The following is a 16,532-nucleotide window of genomic DNA, read 5'->3' on the forward strand; positions in this document are numbered from 1 at the left end:
ATAATAAGATAATAATAGCAATAATAATACCATTTTCCTTTCCTCTCCCCCCCCCCCCCCCCCAGGGTCCCCTCACCCCACAGCCCTGTGGCTCCCCTCAGACGCAGGCGCCCCGGCCGGGGGCTGTCGAGGACAGGGCACATCCCTGAGGTAAAACACAGCTCCTATGGTGCTCTCTGTAAGCAAACATCAACGTGAGACCTTCTTTAGTGTGTGGGGTAGGTTTGGGGGTGCAGGTACCCCTTTTTGGGGGGCTGAGGGGTGGGGGGGGTGAAGGGGAGCGAGGCCTAGCTTATCGTGCGGCCTAAAGGTGTGTCATGGCCTGGATAAATGCAACCCAAAGGACAAATATAACTTAGTCCATCAAATAAAGGAGTTTGGGAGCAAGTTCTATGTGAAGGGAGAAGCAATGGGGGTCAGTGCTCCCCTTCCATACAGACCCTGGAGGGAAGGGTCCTCCCTCACCCCGGCCGCCATGAGCAAGGGGCAGGGTTCCCTCAGGTCCGCTTTGTGCTCATGGCTGTTCCCCCACACCCCGAGGTGCTTTCAGTCTGCACTGGCAGCACCATGAAAGTGATTTATGGACGTAGTAAAGTGTTGAAGGTGGAATTATGTAAGTAAAAAGATGGGGGTCGTGCATTGTGTGTGGGCCGGGGGGGCTGCAAGGGCAAGAGGGGCCCTCGAGGTTTGTCATCCCTCACTTGAACCCTTGCACTGGTAAGGAAAAACCTAAAGAAATAAGGGAAAAAGAACAAAGTAAATCCTCTATGGAGCTAAAAATGTGAAGCAAATGGTTCCATGCTCTTTGGTTTAGTGTGAGGTGGCCCTGCCTGTGGCAGGGGGGTTAGAACTGAATGATGTTAAGGTCCTTTCCAACCCTAACTATGATTCGAAATGTTCCAAACCCATCTCCAAAGGAAACAATAAATGTTTGCCAAACCCTAACACGGGGCTCAGGGAAATACCAGGACAACAGTGCATCCATTAGCAGGAGTTTAGGGACTGCTTGGGGACAAGGACCATTGGGAGTTGCTGCTTTCTGCATTGGGAATTGCTGCTTCCTGTTCCATAAACAAATCAGCTTATAGCAACAAACAGGATGACCCTTCTTGGCTAACATTCCGAGTTTAGTTTGTTAAATATTGAACGTTTACCTTTCAATTTCCAGCCTGGATTAAGCAGTTCTCTAAACAAGCAGATGGGGATGCACAGACCATTGCCCTCCTCTGGCTGACCCCCCTAAGGATGAACACCCCACGTTAAGACCAAGAGGAAGCATATGGGAGCTTTCAGTAAAAGCCTCTAAGCTTTGGGCTTTGAAACTCCCTGTTTGTAGTCAGTTTTATTTATGTTCTTTTTATCTAGCTCGTCTCTAGATAAGAACAGTGGGAGTCAATTCAGCTTCAGATTGAACGGGAACAGAGCGGAATTGGCTGAATTCTGCTGGAAACCTCCCTTGTGGCAAAGTGGTTTTAGCCTTCCCTATAACACAATTACAGACCCAAGGTAAGATGCCATAAATCCTCCCAGTATACTCCTGCTGAGGACAGGAAGGGGAGTGGGGAGGACAAGAAAGTAGCATAGGGCTGCAACTTTATGTCTAAAGTATGAATCTGAGATATGTATCAGGTTTAGCCCCTCTTGAGCACATTTTAGTGGTTATAAACAGGAGCGGAGCTGCTTTGTTCATTGTGCATGAGGAATTCAAGCTGTCTTCAATCCACACTTGAGTGTATATGTTTCCAGCTGACTTCAGCCCTTGCTTTTAGAAGGTAAACATTTATCCATACACACCTATGTTTACCTATAAGTGGTTTCTTGATTGTTCCTAAAGGTGTTACAGCAGTTTCCTGTCTCAGGCAGTGCAAAAGCTTAATGAAACACTAACCTTAGGAGCAGTTATATTGGCTCACGAGCCTTGGGAAAGTTTAAGCTTGAAGCTTAGAAGCTAGAATTGAACCAGACCAAAATGAAAAAGGCTTCCAGTGAAGTATAACCTCCTTAAATGCACAATGCAAACCCTATCCAGCACACAGGCCCAAGTCAGCCAAACCCATTTGTAACACTCCTAATGAAATGGCCTGTATTCTTGCAGTTGTCAGGACAAACAGTGCTTCCATTGTGGATGTGGTAATTTTGCTCAGTGGCACATTAGAGAGGTCTGGCTCTGCAGGCTTTCATAAGAACTATGAAGGATGTTTGGAACTTGTTTGCTGTAATTTTTGTCAATTTTTAATCTCCCAAACAATGAGGCCTATTCTCCGAGTGTGTTTCCCACTGATGGTAACTGGGATGTTGCACTGCAGCTTGGATGGGGTCCAGTTCTGTTGCTACCAGTGCTGCCAGCTCTTGTAATTACACCACAGCACTCATTCTCCCTGGCAATTCCCTGGAGCCTCAGCTGCTGGGATCATGGAACAGTGTGAAAAATCTCTGTTAAAATGAATAAGACTCGAGGTAGTGAGGCACTGGCTCTCACTGGGGCCTGGCAAGGTGAGCTGGGCCTGTTCTAGAGGCTCAGAAACCAGAAAGCAAAGCGAAAGAGCTTAGGTATTGATCTTTCAAGGCTCATTCCTTTCAGGCCCTCAGGACTGTGGGAGAGCTTGGCTCGCTGGTTTTCCTTGGTCACATTTGTATATCACACATACATTATATGAAATATATATGTCATTATATGAAATTAAGCCACGTGTCAACTTAAATGCTGCAGGAAAAATGATTTGAAGCATCGCTTTGTTACTTTTAATCCCTTTTTTTGTCATATGCAAGTATCTGTATAGGTAGTATAACTGTGTATAAACAGCTATCACTAGAGGAATCAAGTAGCATGACAATCCTTTCACTAACATCCCTAGAACTTCCTCTTATTCTGTTGAATAGTTGGTGTACCAAGATAAGGGAATGTTGCTAACCACTGCAGTTTGTACCATCACATGTCCTTCAAGAGTTTCCTTTTAGAACTATTTTCCTATCTTCCCAATGTCACACTCAAACGATGACCCCCATGCTTTTATCTTTTCCTCCTTTAAAATCAGCTGAATACTCTGTTCTCTGAGGCATGGAATTAGAGCATCATTTAGTAAATTAAATGTCATTGCACAAAACTAAACCAAATCCTTATCCTATGCTTACCACCAGATTTTCACGCTCCATCACCATGTCTACAATACAGCCATTTCCTCCTAGGCTTGGGGATGGTATTTTCTTCCTCTGTTAACAGACTTCCATGTTTTCTCTCCAGGTTCAATTGATGGGACTGACAGGACAATGACCTCCACCCCAGGGACCAGCTACACCTCTATTCCTAATCAGAAATACAGGCGCAGCACCCGTCGCTCCAGACACCCCTCGGACACAGATTCCCAAGCTCTGGAAACACTTGGATATTTTCAAACACTTCCACTAGAGATCTTTCAAATGCTATTGAATTATCTTTCAGGTGAGAATCTGATCAGAAAAGTCTCACTTCCAGTGTCTGAAGATTACCACAAAGTTTTCCCGTTTAGAAAACACCATTCTTATTTAAAGTGGTTTAGCTTTTACCTGGGTGAAGCCATTTGATGTGAGTTATTCTCTGAATTTTCAGCTTTTATGTATGCAGAACCAAATGACCAAAAATGTAAAGGCTAATGAATAATTATTTGAAGTGGGTTTTGCCTATCATGTGTGAAAAGTATTCCTTAGATCTCTCCATTTCTAATGACTACAGTTTGTTGGCAAAAGAGATAAAATAATTAGATTTTGGTATATATGAGGTAATTCTTATATCTTGGCCTATTTTTGAGGAAGATAAAGTTATTGACTAACCTTTTGCTTGCTGTGGAGAATTACAAGTATATTGGGTTTTGCCTTTTCAGTGAAGGATATCAGCATGCTGAGCATGGTGTCGAAAACCATCAGCAACCACCTTATGAATTACATCTCAACCTCAGCAGGAAACCAAAGGCTCTTACTGCGAGACTTCCATAACCTTGAGCTACCTGGCAAGGGAGAAGGATCCTATATTTTAGAGCACTACAAATCTCTAGGTGATCCTTTAATGCAAATGGTAACGATTACAGAACTGAGCTCAGTTAAAAGGTTTCTTCTGTTTTCTGCATTGATCAGTAAAATGCTGAAGATACAGCCCAAATCATTTGTGCAGCTCCCTCTGAAAGTGAAGTGTCTCCCAGTGCCAAATAGCCTGCTCCATTAACTGGTCAGGGGAGGTGGGAGGAATTACCTGAAATGATTCCAAAGCCTCTTAGTTATGGAAAAAATACTGTATATTCTGCCTTCTCTCTGTCGGGTTTTATTTCCCCCCCTATGAAATGGCAGGCAGGGGTTGGGCAGAGGACCAGCTCTCAGTAGTAGGTGTTTCCAAATATAGATTGTTTGGCCACGAGCACTGGAAACTGCAGCAGGAACCCAGGCTCCCAGGCCCCACACTGCCTGAAGGAAGGAATGTGGCTGCTCAGGCTGCCTTCCTGGAGCACTCTGGAGTAGCTCACATTCCTCAGTGTGGGAAATGCAGCCACAGCACTTAAACCCAGCCTAACTCTAAAGTGACCAAGGACAGTTGCCATCGGGAAGGCTGCTTGACAGTCTCCTTGAGATGGATTGCAGAGCACATTCCGCTTCTTAGGAAAGAAGTATGCTCGTCACAAAAATGTTCTCTCAGTTGTCAGCGATTACAGTCCTCTTTGGCAGCTCTGGCTCAGAGTTCAGACACAAAAAGGGATGGAGAAAGCATTTTCCTCTCACTCTTAGCTTAAGGGCAATGTGAAAATGTCTGTGCTTTGGCTGTCATGGTGTCCTGTGTGCTAATCAAGCTCTTTCTGGGTGAAAAGACTCACATGTTCTTTGTTCCAGCTGCTCAGACCTCTTGTGGCATGGCTAATAGAAAGCTAGATGAGAATGACCTGGGTTCTGTGGTAAGGAGGAGCATTGTGCAGCCTCAAATCTAAACCCATTTGCTTTTTTTCTGCTAATGTTTAAAGCACACTGATTCTAATTCATTCCAAGGCATTCTACCAGAGAAGAAAATGAAATTAAAACATGATTTGATCCACAGCTATTTATTGTTACCTCTCTGATGGTTTATTTGACAGCAGAATAAAATGATGCCATGGTTAGATGTGGAATTATAAGTAGAGTTTGAACTTAAGACATTAAATAAAGGCAAAGGAACACTGTTAAAGTCATTTAGACCAAAGACCCCCTACTGTAAGCAATCTTTGTAGGTTCTGAGGTACCTTAAATTAGTGGTGTATTTTTAAAATGAAGCCTGAAAACCTACAATTCTTTAAAAAAAACCTAAAAATAAATGTCAAAATTATTTTGACACACACAAAATGGCAACTTGGGATTTGCACGTAGGTGTGAACACTATAGTAGGCCTAGTAGTAAACCAATGTCATGCTCAAAAGATAAAGATCATTGGCAATATCTGTGTCATCAGTGGAAGGCTCGAGAGTATGTTCATGTCCAGAGGTCAGCTGCAAAATCAATATTCACTTTACAGCAGAAAAGACTGGATACAATGGGAAAAACTCATTGCCATTCAGAGAGCCTGAGCAGGGGCTGTACATAAATATCACTTAACCTCACAGGGGTCTGGCTCCACTCAAGTGCACAGTAAAATCTCCCAGTGCTTATAATGGGGTCAGAATCCCAGCCATGGTTTAAAATGGACTCGAGTTCTAAATGTCCTTCTGCACAGAGGGGATTCTGCTGAGCAAACCCAGGAGCAGCACCTTCTGCTCAACCCTTTCACCCACCAGAATTCCCCCTGCTGATGCCTGTCTGGGACATCTCTCTAAAGCCTATTATAGCCCATAGCAAATTGACTTGATTGAGCTTTGGACGCTGTCATGGGCTGATGAATGAATGATGTCTATCACACAGGAATGCTCACACCCTGATAAAGAAAGAGTCACTTTAGAACCACAGTGAATGCAGAAAGTACTTTTTGACATTGGAGAAGCTGTGTGTTATTTGGGAGACAGACAATTCAGACAAAAAAGGTTTCCTCTTTTCTTCCTCCCCCAGAAAAGTGCAAAGTACATGCTTTTCTATGGATTTCTTGATTGATTAAGTATATATATACATATATATAGTTCTGGTAAAAGGTTTTGAAGAGGGAGCTGGTAACCCCTTTTGTATCAGTAGAGTAGCTGTTCCACACTATAATGCACTCCAGACTTGGACATCCTAAACAGACCATTTCAGCCCTGTAGAGGAAAATGAATTCTACCCCTTAGCTATGTTTTACATTCACACAGTTTAGAATCTTTTCCTTTTAGAGCATGTGGCTCTCTTGAAAACCATTTGGGAAGCTCGTCTTTCCATGACGGAAGGGGAAAACAGCATTCCCCAGGGAGCTGTTAGAAGAGGTGCAACGAGTACCATTTATTTCCAGTATTTTTAACTGCTGTAATTCTAAAACCAATAGAGTTATTTTTATAGGGCTCCAACTGTGGCTAACGGGGATTTTACAACAACACAATAAACAAGTTATGGCGTAGGAAGCCCTGACAACATTTCTCTAGTAAAAGATGTCTGTTACAAGAGTGTGCACCTCTTCTCCAAAGCACACATTACTCTTTGTGCTGCTCTTGTTGCCTCACAGCAGTTTTTCTGGATGGTGTGTGGATACACGTGATGGGAGCACTTTTGCTCCTTCAGGAGCATCTCTGCTGCGTGGCTGTACTGACAACATGTACGTGTTTGTTCTGCTCACAGGATTGTTGCTTAAAAGATGCACCCTTCTCCTGCCTACTAAAGAGAGGCTGAAGTACATACACAAGGTTCTTTCAGGAGTAAGTTCATGGTCCTTTCACTACTGTTTCTAATTGCCCCTTGCACTTACAACACCATTTCTATGAAGCACTTATTAGTTGAATGATGCCTTTTACTGTCCCTTTGCTGGAGCTTATTACTACTATGTAATGAATTTATTGATTTGAAACCAGTCTCTCTTTAACAAGAGAAAAGCCTAAGCCAGCCTAGACCAAGGCTGTGCTGCAGAGATTTCATATTCCAAGAGCAGTGGGTTTCAGCTTCTCTTCACTTTGTGGACTACTAGAAATGTTGCAGTGGAAGAGCACAGCTCTTCCAGGAATGGCACTCTCCTGGAGACAGGGCTGCTCATCTTAGAGACCATTTGCACACCGTTTTGACCACAGTTAAGCTAAAGCTGAGCCTTGATGTAGGGTCTATCATTTGTTTCCTTATACAATCAGGGAGTTCTCTGAGTCTTTTGAATCAGTATTGATGTCCACAGGCAGCACAGAGAATTTTCAATCAATCACAGGAATTAGCTTCCAGCCAGATAAATCACAACTGTTTTGCACTTCCAGGTTTCCTGTTTCAAGCTTAGTGGTTGTCCAAGTCCTCTGCATTGTTTGGGATTACAGTGCTATGGGGTATTTTTACAGGTACAGTATCTATGGAGACAAGGCAAGTATCCCAAATAGAAAAGAAAAACAAGGTAGTTTTCTAAATTAATCTGTGGTTTTGGAAGCTATTGGGACATTTAAGATGGTTTTGAGCCTTGGGATGTAGGGGAAGGTATTTATTCACACCGTTCCCTGAATTTCCTTTCTGGTTGTTAAAGTTGCTGATTTGACTTGAGAATTCCTTGGTTTGGATTTCACTGCCAAACAGTCTGGATCTTGATTAGCCATTTATTATCTAAGATAATATGGGAGAAGGGGAGCATTTGATTACACAGCTTCAAATTCACAGCTCAAGAGGCTTATTTACTGTAATGACTACTGTGATTGCAAAGAGGCAGTAAAACACCCCGGGCTGGACTTTTTAACACTACTTGAGATGTTCGACAGTGAAATGCTGGAATTGCCATAGTGGAGGCTTTACTGGAGAGTAACTGTAAAGCAAAATACCTAAAGAAGTCCTCTCTTAAAAGAACAGGCACCCTGAGCCCATTTAAAAAGCATTTAAGTCTTAGAAACTTGTGTTACAGGTGTTCTATCCATATGCAGCATGAAAGGCTTTGATAATACCAGAACCTGTACTATCTTTCTGTGTTTAAGAGCTACAGATAATTATTTGTGCTGGGACATTTGTCTTTGTAGCAAATCCCTTTCTGTACTTCTCCACATAAGGTTCCAAACTAAGATCTTGGCCCTGAATGTGGGACACCATTGGCAGCTTTTGATTCTGGGCTGCACTAAGCTTAAGCACAACCTCTGCCATAATGCACAGCTCCTCTATAGCAGACAATAGTTGCCCTTTGTTCCTAAGGAAGGCGCTGTGCAAGCACCACACTCCAGGTATGACACCTTCCCTCCCTGTTCTTCTGAGAAACTGCAGGACAGATTGTATTGATGTGATAGGAGAAATGGCATTGTGATCGACATCTAGGGCTCAAGCTCTTCATTTTTACCCCCTCTCTTTTGTAACCTTCAGATCCTAACAGCAGGCTGGGATGAACTGGAGTGTCACCGGGTTTTTAACTTCCTCTGGGAGCTGAGCAGTTTAGCCCGTAAAGTACAGACAGTTGTGAGCAGCAAACCAGGTAACCATCAAAGCAGACAAAAGCCCTACCACATGGAAACATACTATCAAGGAGAAGGCAGAAAATGGAACTCCATTACTGCAAACAAAATGTGTCTAGAATTGAGACTGCTTTAACTCTCCTAAGCCTTGTAGCACCAACCCTTTACAGACTCACGTACGTTCTATTGGCTCCAATGTTAGGCAGAAAATGGGCATTTGAAGGCAAATACTTGGCCTTCACATAGATGGATAGAGCTATTTTTTGCTCACCAACAGCAAAGATAAATGCTTTTGTCTTTCACACCTATCCTAAAGTGAAGAGAGTTGTCCTGAGAGGCATTTGGGTGTTTTGAATAATTCCATTATGGAACCAATGCATAAGTTATGTATGTATGTGAATATTAACATGGATTTGAACCTTTCTGACTGTACACCACTGCCAGTGAAATCAACAGGAAAGGAACCAACACAGAAATAGAGGGAATCAGGAAAAAGTCACGTTTAGTGTTTCTAAAACACAGCAGTGACGTGGCACATACCTCTCAAATTCTTGTGTTGCAAGCACAGGACTGGGTATTTCTGTGGGACACTATCCGCAGCCACATACACATGTTCCTCCTCTTCCACTTACTGATGCCAAACCCCAGAAACCAAAAACCAGCTGAGAGAGCCCTTGAACCATACATGAGTTGCTGCAGAAAGGTACCACAGGCTGCATCAGTAGATTCTATGGTTTGAATTAGTGCAACGTACCTAAAAGAGGCAGAATTTCCTTCAATCCCTCTAGATGTTCTGGGGCAGCTTTAAGAAAACCCTTCTTTTTCTTCCTATTAAAGAAGGGATCATCTGTATCACACCAGGCTTACAGGATTGATAATATCCACCTTCTTCTGCCCCAGGAAGTGCCCAGAAGCTGGAGCTGAGGATCAGGTTGTACTGTCGCAGTGTCTTGTTGAACCACTGGATTCATCGCAGCGACTCCGCGTTCTGGCTGACCCGGATTTTGAAGCCATGGCCCATGGTTAACCAAGCTCGCCTGCTGTACATCATCTTTGGGCCAGTGTCCTCTCTTGATGGTGAGTAGTCTGGGGGGGTTCATTCACAGAGTTCATTTAATTACTTGGTCTCTTACCAGCAGTTGTGGTTCATATATTGCTCAGGACACGTGGTTTGGCAGAAAATGATACAAGGACCAACAGATGAAGCCAGCCTGAAAGGTCTAGCAGAGGCCATTAAACTGCTGTATGATGCAGAAGCTAGAGAATGGACAGCAGACGATGTCATCAGTCTTGTGGATGAGTTGTCAGGTGTGGTTTTGCCTTTATCATTAATCCATAAGATTATACACTCATGGCCTAAAATTTGGCTGTGAGTTTCCAGCACACGGATGCCTTGGGAGGCTGATTGTGATATTCCTCACAGTAGCTGCAGCATAACTGGAAAAGCCATTACACATGGAAGCCAGGCAGTAGCTGGGGAGCAGAGAAACCCAGCACTTCTGACAAATCCAGGCTGTCTTTCCCCATTGTGAAGTATTTTAAGAACCCATGCAGACCTTTTAAGATTCAAGTCTTGTCTAGCCATTAGTGAGGAAACATTGTCCAAGCTGTGTAAGCTGAAAACATCATGCTTGTTCCAGCCAAAATCTACGGAACAATGTTAACAGCTACACTGAAAGTTAGTTTGGGGTGAGGTTGTGTCATGGAAGCTATTGTGAAGAGCTCTAACTGCACAGCTGGTAGGAACTTCATTGCTGCAACTGCATTCCAGAGGGTATCCCCTCCACATCCTGGTTAACTCTCAAAGCCAATGATTCATAGACCCGTGTCATCCAGAGCGGTTCTTGTGGCACTGCTTTCTTTTGTTCAAAGCTGGCTGTAACCCTCTCTGGTTCCTGCAGTGGTTCCAAGGGAGTGGCTCATGGAGAACAATGCTCGGCTGCTCATTCTGAGTGGAAACAACATCTGCTTCACATACTTGGCCAGTAAAGCTGTGAACGGGCGAGTAGCTGAGCTAGCCAGGCTCATGGTGTTCCTGGCCTTGGTGAGTGCCCCTGAACAGAGCATGCTCAGGCCTTTTGTCTCTTTACCCCCAGATTTGCTTTCCCAGACTTGAAAACTGTTGCCCCATCTATTCTGATGTACCAAGAGTAAGTTCTGGCAGAGTCTTGGGAGCTCTTTTACCCTCTGGTCCCTGTGCAGCCACTGCAAAGCCTGGCCTTGAGGAGAGGCACCACTAGCAAAAAGTGGAGCAGTTCCTCCACTAGCATGCCAACCACAACAACCACCTCTGTGTCCTGAGAACAACCCCTCATTTTCCAGGCCGTGGCTACAGACATGCATTAGAATCAACACTTAATTCTCAGATTCAATCTTGCCCTCTGTGGTTTTGTTCCCACCATAAAAGGTGTGTTTCTAATGTTCCCCGTGTCCATCAGGTCTGTGAGAAGGACCTGTACTGCATGGACTGGGCAGTAAAAATGATGCAGAAGGTCTGCAAAGTTTTCAGCACTCCAGGGGAGAGAAACTACTTTCTGCAGTGTCTGGAGAACGCCTTTGCTCACCTCATCATCGACATGCTCCAGGCAGTGCTGTCTGGTAAGCACTGACCAGGGTAGGGAGCAACGAGGTCAGCATGGCACCGCATCTCGGCCTCCTTCTTCCCTCACCACCAGAGCAATCTGGGGTTGCCTCAAGTGCTTTGATATCATGAAATCAATGTCATAATCAATCATAAGTGTCGATACCTTGAAAGGCTGACAAGAAACCTGGAGAGGGGCCTTGGATAAGCGCCTGTAGGGACAGGCCAAGGGGAATGGCTTGAACCTGCCAGAACAGGAGAGACTGAGCTGAGCTCTTAGGCAGAAGCTGTTCCCTGTGAGGGTGCTGAGGCGCTGGCACAGGGTGCCCAGAGAAGCTGTGGCTGCCCCATCCCTGGCAGTGCTCAAGGCCAGGTTGGACACAGGGGCTTGGAGCAGCTGCTCCAGTGGAAGGGTCCCTGCCCATGGCAGGGGTTGGAACTGGATGAGCTTTAAGGTCCCTTCCAACCCAAACCAGGCTGGGAGCCTATGATAACTGGGAGAGACATTTATTTTAACCAGTCTCTCTTGCCTAAGATATTCCCAGTGCCATGGACAGCGGAAACAACACTCTCCTAAAACAGGTCCCACCAAGCATTGGGCCCAAGATCCTTCTGGGCTAAGCCTAAACCCGGGCTCTGAGCAGTTGCTCCCTGTACCACAGCTTGTCAGCCTCCACAAAGCCTCCAGGCTGCTGATGGTAACAAGCTGGAGAGATGAACCCCCTGCTCCTGTGCCTCAACGCACAATTGCTCTTGTCCATCTTCGGGAATGGTGAGGGAATGCTGGAGAGTCTCCAGTGTGCTTCCTCAGCTGTGCTGCCCTCAGGTGCAGTAACTGATGCCTCATACAGCTAAGCAGAGGCTGCTGGAAGCACACAGGGAATAAGACTTAGCTTCAAGAAGCAATTGCATTTCACTGATCATTCCTAACTGCTTTGCTTTGCTCTGGCAGGGGATCGTGACGAAGAGGACAGCAGCTTCTTGAACTTGTTTCACCTTGTAAATGCACAAGCGAACTTCCATAAGGAAATCCTGTACCTGAGCATGGTCAGCCCCAGCAGCAGCTCCGCCTGATGCTCCGGGGGTGCCGGAATCTGCTCCAATCCTGCTGAGGTTTTCCAAAGAATTTTTTTCCTAAGCATTTTTCAAAGCAGTGTCCAATTATTTCTGGAACTTCCATTCCAGTAGGAGCTGGAGTGGCAGTGGGAGGAGCCAGGGACACATCAGCCCTGTGGAATGAGCTCATGGAGCTGCTGGGACCTCGCAGTGGAGTTCTGGGCCTTTGGCTGCTCTGTGGCAGCACGGAGGAAGGCAGTGGGGGCCTCTCCTTTGGGAACATACCCTGCATTCTTTTCCCACTGTGGATGTTTGCATACACAATAAAAATGACACGGGTTCCACGTTTGAGGGGCACACACATATTGAAGAATGTTATCTTAGTTCAGAACCAAAAATACTTGAATCTTTCCATTTTGCTTTCCCTTGGGAATCGGAGGAGAAAGAGGCAGACGTAAGTAGAGAAGTGCAGCTATGCTGAAGAGGTCTCTCTCACTAACTCTTCATCCCGGGGCAGAAGCACTCTGTATATTCCACATCCCACTTTAGCAGAAAGAGGTGATTCCTGAAAGCCATTTCACTGCTTTGATCAAGCAAAGCAATTCCCCTTCAAACCACAGGCACAGAAACTTCAGGTCCCTCTCCCTGTCTTGTGTGGGAACTGAGCTGTTGAAGGGTTGTTGTAGGACTTAGCTGAGTTGAAGAGACATGTTAAACCCATGTAGGCTAAGATCACTGTTTCATTAAGGTACATAGATGTTTGCTCCTTAGGAAAGGTTTTGGTTCTCTCCTGTATTGCCTTCAAGCCTATGTGATGCACAATAAAGAGCACTTACTTTACTCTGTGTTGTTTACAACGTGGCTGTTTTTCCTCTGATGATTAAAGAGCCTCTTCTCCACCCAAACATTTCTGTGCTCCTCCAGGACCAGATTTTAGCTGCAGGGACCCACGTTTAGCTTCGGAAGTGCTTCAGCTGCAGGCAACAGACGACTTGAAGGCATCTGCCCCCACTTGATTCCATCAGTGACAACAGCCTGCACATTAAAGATCCTTCAACGTGGTGAGTATACTACTACAGACAGGATCTGACTCCATTAAGGAATGAGGATGGCATATGTATTTGCTGAGGATCCTTGCAGCGTGCCGGTAGATGGCAGAGGTGAAACCATTCGTGAGAGGAGTGTCTGCAGAATCGCTCCCAACATCCCTTTTTCCTTGCTCTTGGAAGGTTAGCAAGAGCACGCTGCATTCCTGCGACCGCCCTACAACTACGTGTAACTCGGTCTGAAGTAAGCCAAAAGCAAGGGCTCTTTGTCCAAGACTTTGTCAGTGAACTGAGTGCCTCCAAACTGATCCCTAAGGAACTCAGACTAGCAGGCAAACACTCCTGGTAGCACATACAGAGAGATACAGCTGAGGAGCTGCTGTGCTGGAATGCTACAGCCTGGATCATTCACGCTGCTCTACATACAGGGATCACCATTAAGAAATCATAGTTGATGGACTCCAGAATAATGGATTAATAACAGTATCCTGCACCTTCCTGCTCCACTGGGTTTCCAGTGTGTCACTGCTCTGACACAAAGCACCCCCAGGCTGGAGGAGCTCCCCCACCAGCGCCTGCCTACCTCTCCTGGGACACAGTGGCAATAGCCTGTCCCAAAGGATGCCCTCATGCCAGCACAGCAGCCCAGGAGGAGCTGTTTGATTCACTGGCAGCAGCCCCAGGCTGCAGGCCCAGTTGTGCTAAAGCTGCCAACTGTGAGTTATTGATGGTGTTATTAATCATTATTAACTGCTCTTTTCCTTGCACACATCCCAGCTCAGTGCTGGCTTCTGCAGCATCCATATGTACACCAGCATTGCCACCAGATGAGGACTGAAGCTCAGCCCCCCCTCCCCAGTAGGACTCCCCAAACCACTTGTGCTTGAACTGGGAATGCACCAGACTTGAAGCCAGTATCACCAGCATCGCCCTCTGATCTGCTCTGGTGATTGAACACCTCTGGGCTAGCACAAACCCTGGGTCCAGAGGAGCTTGGAGGAGAAAAAGCTGCCAAATTTGAGCTGAAACCCTCCCAGGAGGAGAAGCAACATTCCCTCTGTGCCAGTGTGGAGCCCTGGATCCCATCTGCTGCAGCCACTTCTCCTGCCTGGTGGTCTCCATCCTTCTGCACCTCACCCTCCAGCATGGAACCAGCTGGCTTGGGACAGGGAGGAAGGGATTATTCCACCCTGCTGGTGGGTGGGGAAGGCCCGTGGAGGGGAGAGAAGAGCTTGGAGTAAGAGCAAATGACTGGTCCTGGTCTCACACTCAGCTGAGTTTCCATTCCACGCATTCCTCCTTCCTCACTCTCTCTTAATCACTGCAGATGTTGACATCAGATACAGGCTCACGGAGGGGAGGTTGGTGAGAACATGACTTATGCTTGAAGAAATCCCTCCCAGAACACTTCCAGCTTCCCACTTTCGACTATATTTGGTGGTGGAGCGAGGAGAGGCTTTTCCCCATCCCCAGGGCTCGGATCTCTGCACCCCAAGGACACGCTTGGGACTTTTGGGCTTTCCCTCTGGAGCTTTGCTAACAGGAAATCACCGTGTCAAGCGCTCAGCTGACAGCACCGACCACATCCAGCATTCCCAGGCTCTGAAATCCCTCTGCTTCCTGCAAACAGCATCTTCTGCAGGTCCAGGACCACTTTGGTGCCTGCACAGCCTGTTCTATGGGGATCCCACCTGCTTGCACCCCTGGTGCACTGGTTAACGAATGGTTAACCACGAAGCAGCTTTTCCCATCATGGACATTTCAGGTGTTTATGGCTTAACAGCAAAATAATCCCAGGGGAGACCAGGGATTATTCTGTCGTTGAGGAGGATGAGACTGCCAGTCTGGGAACAGGATAGCGTGGGACTGCCTGTAGGAGCAGGGATGGATGGGGGGGGTTGTAAAAGGACAGGAAAAAGCTCATAAAAGGACAGGAAAATTCCTCCTGATGCCCCAAACACCTTCCCAGACCTCTCCTGATGGGGGAACTGAAGCTCTGAAATGTTCTTTCCATCCCATGGGAATTTCCATCCTATTAAAGATGTTCCTTTTTGCTATGGGGAGATTATCTAAGAGAGGAGCCAGGGGGGGGGCACGGGCAGTGCTCGGCTCAGGGATGCTCCAGTCCATGCAGGAGGATGCGTTTGGCATCGGCCGCGTTCTCTCCCTCCTCTCATTCCTCTTTATTTCATTTCCTTCTACATTTTACATTTCTCGTTTTAAAACAGAAGGGATTTTCTAACACTAAACCCTTGGAAGTGCTCATCCCAAGGGAAGCCAGGCAGGGAGGGGGAGCAGGGCCTTCTGCATCCCTTGGGATGCTGTGTCCAGCACCGGCAGCATCCCGTGTCTCGGCAGCAGGATGTCCCTTGGCTCCCACCACCCCATTCCCATCCTCCAGCTCTCCGTTTCCTCGCAGAGGGGTTGTGCTCTTCCAGAAGCTTCTGTGGGAGATGGAGCAGGCAGCGGTGGTGGCTGTGGAAGAGAGAGGAGATGCTGGTCAGAGCCAGGCCCAAGAGCTGCAGCATTCCCAGGGATGGGGGGCAATGGCTGCGGCTGCAGCCCCCCGTTGCCAACAGAGCCACAGAACCCCCCCCTTTGCCTCCTTTAGAATGAGGCACCAGGATCCCTCCTTGCTTCTCCCTGCAGCTGTTTCATTTCTCTCCCTCTTGGGAACAAAAGCACCAGTTTGTGCTGCAGTGCTGGTAACAGCAGCTTTTCCAACCGGGAAAGGGGCCACCGGAGCCGGGGGGAGGAAGCAGCAGCCGCAGGCAGCCGGGGTGAGGTGGTCTGAGCTCGGAAACAAAGCCTGGTGCCCTCCGTCCAGCCCTGAGCAGGAAGAGCTCGGCTGCCTTGAACAGCAGGAACCCCAAACACCCCTTCTCCTGCCTCCCAGGACGTGTTCCATGCCCGAAATCCAAGCTTGATGGGACAAGGAGCAAGCACTCACCTGGCAAACCCCCGGATGGCTGAGCCGCATCATCCCCAGCGCCGCTCTACAGCATGTAAATGATGTAGGAGAGAATCACCAGGCCGATGATGGCAAAAAACATCAGGATGAAGATATCCAGCATGGTGCTGAGGAGCCGGGAGGGGGGCTCCCCGCTGCGGGGACAAGGGATGCTCAGGGACAAGGGATGCTCGGCAGGAACCAGGGATGCTCAGCAGGGACCAGGGATGCTCAGCAGGAACCAGGGATGCTCGGCAGGGATCAGGGATGCTCAGCAGGAACCAGGGATGCTCAGCAGGAACCAGGGATGCTCGGCAGGAACCAGGGATGCTCAGCAGGAACCAGGGATGCTCAGCAGGAACCAGGGATGCTCGGCAGAGCCGCTGCTCCTCCAGCCC

General features: G+C 47.0%; 1 protein-coding gene across 1 annotated transcript; it reads left to right on the forward strand.

The window, feature by feature from the left end:
- Nucleotides 1–3,267: 3,267 nt before the first annotated feature.
- On the forward strand, nt 3,268–12,189 carry FBXO47 (F-box protein 47). The gene is made up of 10 exons (XM_013130222.3): nt 3,268–3,439; nt 3,858–4,028; nt 6,724–6,800; nt 7,341–7,418; nt 8,413–8,521; nt 9,402–9,578; nt 9,663–9,809; nt 10,403–10,545; nt 10,940–11,099; nt 12,035–12,189. Exons 1-10 carry the CDS (start codon nt 3,268–3,270, stop codon nt 12,154–12,156), a joined length of 1,356 nt encoding a protein of 451 aa, XP_012985676.1. The 3' UTR covers nt 12,157–12,189.
- Nucleotides 12,190–16,532: the final 4,343 nt, after the last annotated feature.

Source organism: Melopsittacus undulatus, chromosome 17 (assembly GCF_012275295.1).
Source record: "Melopsittacus undulatus isolate bMelUnd1 chromosome 17, bMelUnd1.mat.Z, whole genome shotgun sequence".
NCBI lineage: Eukaryota > Metazoa > Chordata > Aves > Psittaciformes > Psittaculidae > Melopsittacus > Melopsittacus undulatus.